The sequence below is a fragment of the Anarrhichthys ocellatus genome, unplaced genomic scaffold (assembly GCF_004355925.1).
Source record: "Anarrhichthys ocellatus isolate YVR2014 unplaced genomic scaffold, GSC_Weel_1.0 scaffold41, whole genome shotgun sequence".
NCBI lineage: Eukaryota > Metazoa > Chordata > Actinopteri > Perciformes > Anarhichadidae > Anarrhichthys > Anarrhichthys ocellatus.
This window is the reverse complement of record NW_022280071.1, coordinates 1107269-1112467: the sequence shown is the minus strand read 5'-3', so window position 1 is coordinate 1112467 and position 5199 is coordinate 1107269. Positions and strand designations below refer to the sequence as shown.

The window sequence follows — 5199 nt, the reverse complement described above, 5'->3', positions numbered from 1 at the left end:
TTGATGAGGGCAGTTTCTGTGCTGTGATGAGATCTGAATCCGGGTTGAAATGGTTCATACAGTTGGTTTGAGTCCAGGTGAGTTTTCAGTTGATGGGCAACAGTGCCTTCCAGTATTTTAGACAGAAAAGGGAGATTGGAGATGGGTCTGTAATTGTTGTGAATGTCGGGGTCAAGGCCAGGTTTTTTGAGGATGGGTGTGACTGAGGCGAGTTTGAGGGCGGGAGGGACGGAGCCAGTAGACAGGGAGGAGTTGATGACAGAGAGGAGGTGCGGGCGGAGGGCCGGGAGACAGGCCATAACTAAAGTGGAAGGGATAGGGTCAAGGTCACAGGTCGGAGTCTTCATGCCAGAGAGTGATTTATTGAGATCCGAGGGGGAGATGAGAGAGAATCGGAAGAGTGACCGGTCAGTTAGTGGAGGATTTGCAGATACAGGGTTGGACAAAGCGGGGCTGAAAGTGGCCAATTGGTTGTAGATGGTGTCGATTTTTAGCTTTGTAGAACGTCAGAAAGGAGTTGCATTTCTCTGCTGTGGAGGAGTGGGAGAGATTGTCCATAGGTTTGAGGAGTTTGTTTATTGTGGAGAAGAGGACCTTGGGCTTGGTCGAACCAGAGCGGATGATGCCAGAGTAGTAGGTGGAGCGAGCAGAGTTTAGAGCCAGTTTGTATTGCTGTATGTGTTCCTTGTACGCCAGGGTGTGAACTGTGAGGCCGGTCTTTTTGGAGAGTCGCTCTAGTCTGCGTTTCCGGGATTTCATGAGGCGGAGTTCAGGGGTGAACCAGGGAGCAGTGTGGGTGAATGAGACAGTTCTGGTTTTGAGAGGGGCAAGCTGATCAAGGCAGGAGGATAGTGTGTTATTGTAGAGGTTGACCAGGTCTGAGGGGGAGGGGCTAAGGGAGGGGGAGAGTGTGGAGAATTTTTCAGTGAGACAGGCTGACAGGGATGAGGGGCAGACAAACTTGATATTTCGGAGAGTGACGGTGCGCGTGAGTTTGGGTTCTGGGATTGGGATGTCGATCTCCATGATGATGGCTAGATCGTCGGAGATGGTGAGGTCATACCCGGAGAGGTGGTTGATGGTGATTTCAGTGGAGCAGACCAGGTCCAGGATGTGCCCGCGGTTGTGGGTGGGGAAGTCGATGTGTTGAGTGAAGTTGAAGCATTTAAGCAGGTCCAGAAATTTGGTGGCAGTTTTACAGTCTGAGGAGTCGATGTGGATGTTGAAATCACCAAGCAACAGGATGGAAGGTGAGACGGAGCAGAGCTGGGTGAGGAATTCTGATAGGTCAGAGAGGAAGGCAGGGTTGGATTTGGGGGGGCGGTAGATAATTGCAATGACCAGGGGTTTAGGACCAGAGAGTTTGAATGTGAGCTGTTCAAATGAGGGTGGACTGTCGATGTTAGTCAGTCTGGTCTTGATATGTTGGCGGTGAAGAGGGGCAATTCCTCCACCGCGGCCATCAGGGCGTGGTTTATCCAGGTAATGATATCCAGTTGGGGTCGTTTGATTGAGTGCGTAGTAACCCAGGTGTTTTTGCCAAGTTTCAGTGAGACAGAGGATATCAAGGTTGTTGTCAGTGATGAATTCATTGATGATTGGGCCTTTGTTGCTTAGTGACCGAGTGTTGAACAGAGCAAGCTTCATGGAGTGTTTTGTGGTTGGTTGTGAGATTTTGGGGAGGGTTCTGAGGTTGGCTCCATTCACGTGCTGTTTGTTATGATGACGTAATGAGGGAGTGGTGGTACGCCGATGCTGAGTCCACAGAGACGGGATGGAATTGACAGAAGTGGGGTTGTAGATGATGAACTTGTGCTGGGAGCCGATATGAACATCACTGGGAGGGATGTAGCTGAGGTTGTTTTTGTTTATGGCTTTGTGAATGCGGTGTGAACGGGGCAGCCTCTCTGTCACAATAGTCTGAATGGGGAGAGCTGCAGCTGAAGGGGTTGATGACAGGGAAGGCCAGGAGGGGGAGCAATCACGGGAAACTGTGCTCAGAGGTGGCAGCGTAGAAGAAGAAGGGGCGTGTGTGTGTGTGTGTGGAAAGTAAATAGTCAGTCATGTGGACAAGAGTGTACAGCATGCTGTAAATTAGCCGCTAGCAGGCGGCTACCCAGCTTGTTAAAATGAATACCATCGTTCTTAAAAGAGGAAGAGCGTTCCCAAAACAGGTTAAAATTGTCAATGAAGCTCACGTTGTTGGTCCTGCAGGCGGCCTGGAGCCAAGTGTGGAGGCTGAGGACTCTGCTGAACCGCTGTGATCCACGGCCGAGTGTTGGAGTTGGACCACTAATAAAAGCAGACAGTCCACAGCTGTTTAAAAAGTGTAGAAGATTTTTAAAATCAATCTTGGTCAACTCAGACTGGTGGAGGGCTGTATCGTTGATTCCCACATGAACGATAATTCGCCGAATGGTAGACGGGAGGGCGTGCAGCAGGCCAGGCAGTTTCAGCAGGATGTCGTGAGCCGTTGCTCCGGGGAAACAGTGTGTGGTCGCGTTGAAGAAACGGGTATTCCTGATTATTGATTATGATTCCTGATTATGTTGTTTGTACTTTTTGGCTGTTATTTTTGGCTTTTTTTGTGTACATTTTTTTTAGCTGCTGTCTTGGCAAGGACTTCCTTGGAAAATAGATTTTAAATGTCAATGGGACAAAATAAAGTTTAGATGAAAAAAAAAAAGGTAAAAGTGTGCTGAGGAGAACTGCAGCGTTGATAATTCTCCCTGGGTTCATCACTACGAGCCATTTGATCCCTTCATGATTACATTACATTCATTTAGCAGATGCTGTTATCCAAAGCGACTTACAATTCAGATCCTATCACACCGTAGGCACAGCTACGGCAGCAATGTTGGGGTTAAGTGTCTTCCTCAAGGACACATCGACATGCGACTAGCGGAGCCGGGGATCAAACCGCCGATCCTCTGATTGAAGGACGGCCCACTTAGCCACAGTCACCCACAACATCAATATGATCAATATCAAAATACTAATTAATATACAGGTTTGAATATCCAATTTGAATTATTTCTCAATAATTTCTCACCTAAAATCATAATTCTAATGTCTTTTGATGCTTCTCACAAAATGATCTACTTGTACCTGCAAATAACTTCAAGTAATATTGTGTTGTTCACGAAAGTTAACTCACTTTAAACCCCAATGGTGTTTGAAAGACAATTTTTTGCTAAAGAATAAAAGCAGTGAGCAACATTGAAGAGCAGACATCTGATGGGGTTTGAATTCAAGGGGAGGAAATTCCCACACTCCCTCCTCCTCTCTCTGAGACAAAAGTATTCAGTAGAAGCAGGACTGGTATCTGCATGCATGAGGCCCAGCTCAGTTTTCTCTGTGATTCCGCAGTAGACAGCCAGGTGTGACTTTGAAGAACAGAATTCAGACACGATAGACAATCAATTTCTCTGGGATTTGCCGACAGATGGAGACGTGGGACAGCAACTGGCCGTGAGAAACACGACATTGGACTGCGAGTGTCGTCAAATCCGCTCCCGTATCCGACTCTGAATTGAGGTGAAAATGTCAGCCTCCGCTTCAGACTGGAAGTGCTGCTGGAGGAGTTCATTTTCTCTGAAGCTTTTATACCCAAGGAGGAAGCGTGACAGCTTCTCATCTATCTGTCAAGACACACACACTCTGCAGCTAATACAAAGCTGGGCTTAATGGGACTCATTTTCTAATGAGTGATACACGGACTTGGGTTGAAGGTTTCCCAGTCATTTAAAATCATTACTTTCTCTCCTCTCCAGAAAACTGGGATTTCATGCAATAAATGAAATAAATAAAGTTTGATTTCTAACCCAGACCTGCATCATTAATCATTAAATGGTCTTTTTCCTTCTCATTTTTAGGTTATTGTGTCATTTACATTTGATTGTGTGGAAATATATTTAGTTGAACAACAATTTCTCACCAGTTTAAAATACCTCTGAGTGGTTATACTGCTGAAATGAGGTTATGACTGTGTGCAGTGACAGGAAAGAAAACCACTTGTTGAACCTCCTGCAGTTGGTTCAACGAGTGGCTTAGAAATATGGCACTATGCGTCCTTCACGCTTGACACACTGACAAGACTAAGGTGATACAAAGTGGTCTAAAGTGAATGGCGCTAGTGCATATAGAGTGTGTCTAACTCCACTTTTGCTGGTTAAATGACGCATAAGCTGGGTGCAAAAGTAATGCGCATGGGGTTGTATTCAGTCTCTTTATTAATCATAGGTGCGTTTTGTGCGTAAAATGAATCAAACGAATTAAAGTGTCATCTCCCATTCCCTTTAAAAGCTTGCTATTTATAAAGCGGATCCAGCCATTTTTCATCATTAAGATTTTGTTTTTGAAAGGCTAAACGCCAACAAATATGGACTGAAGTAAGTATTTCGTTAGATACAAACATGTTGTGAATCTTGGAAATTAATAAAACAATAATAATAATTTGGGGGTTCTCTTTCACGCTCTGGAGAACGCGTTGGCCATTTCTAGGAAGAAATGGCTACAGGCGATCCTGCTACATCAGCATTTTTGGTCTCTAGTGTGCAAAAACACACCAACGCACAATATAAAACATGGCTAAAGTGACCTGGACATGGGGAGCAGATTTTCAGTGAGAATTCTCAGTAAGCAGTAAAAGATAACTGTGGCTATTCTCTGAATACCCTGAGAGGAACTCCTCCAAACACACAATGCCAAGTAGTGATTATTTTCTGATTGTGTGGCAGCCGTGTGCAAATCTTCCAAAACGTTTCATTTGGAAGTGAGCCTGTTATAAAAGTGGCACAAATACCACAGTCGGCGAGGTAGACCGGGCAGGGCTGTAGTGGAGGGCAAACACACCCGCCTCTCAATAGGTGGAGTGAAGTTTACACAGATATCCCAGGGTGTGTAAACACAGCTCAGCACCGCAGATTATTAAACTGGGTGGGGCCGCGGGCACGGAGAGCCTCTGCTTGCATACGCAATCACAATGCTGCCTCACTTAACAGTGAGCCTTAGTCTAAATCTGTTACAGTACTCAGAAAATAACAAACCCACTCCCTCTATTCAAACTGAGAACGGATCCTGCGGACAGTAAGTAAAACCCCACACACACACACTGATGCAACAGTAACTTTCATTTCTAAATAACTATGAAGGAAACCACACCGCCATTGAAACAGACTTTTAGAAAGAAGCCAAATT

The 5199-nt window shown here is 45.6% G+C and overlaps 1 protein-coding gene across 1 annotated transcript; it reads right to left on the bottom strand.

Annotated features, from left to right (window-relative positions):
- Positions 1 to 408: 408 nt before the first annotated feature.
- On the bottom strand, positions 409 to 2789 carry LOC116394789 (uncharacterized). The gene is made up of 2 exons (XM_031868108.1): positions 882 to 2789; positions 409 to 530 (listed from the first exon to the last, which is right to left on the bottom strand). The coding sequence occupies exons 1-2, from the start codon at positions 1645 to 1647 to the stop codon at positions 409 to 411; spliced, it is 888 nt and encodes a 295-aa protein (XP_031723968.1). The 5' UTR covers positions 1648 to 2789.
- Between the last annotated feature and the right edge of the window lie 2410 nt (positions 2790 to 5199).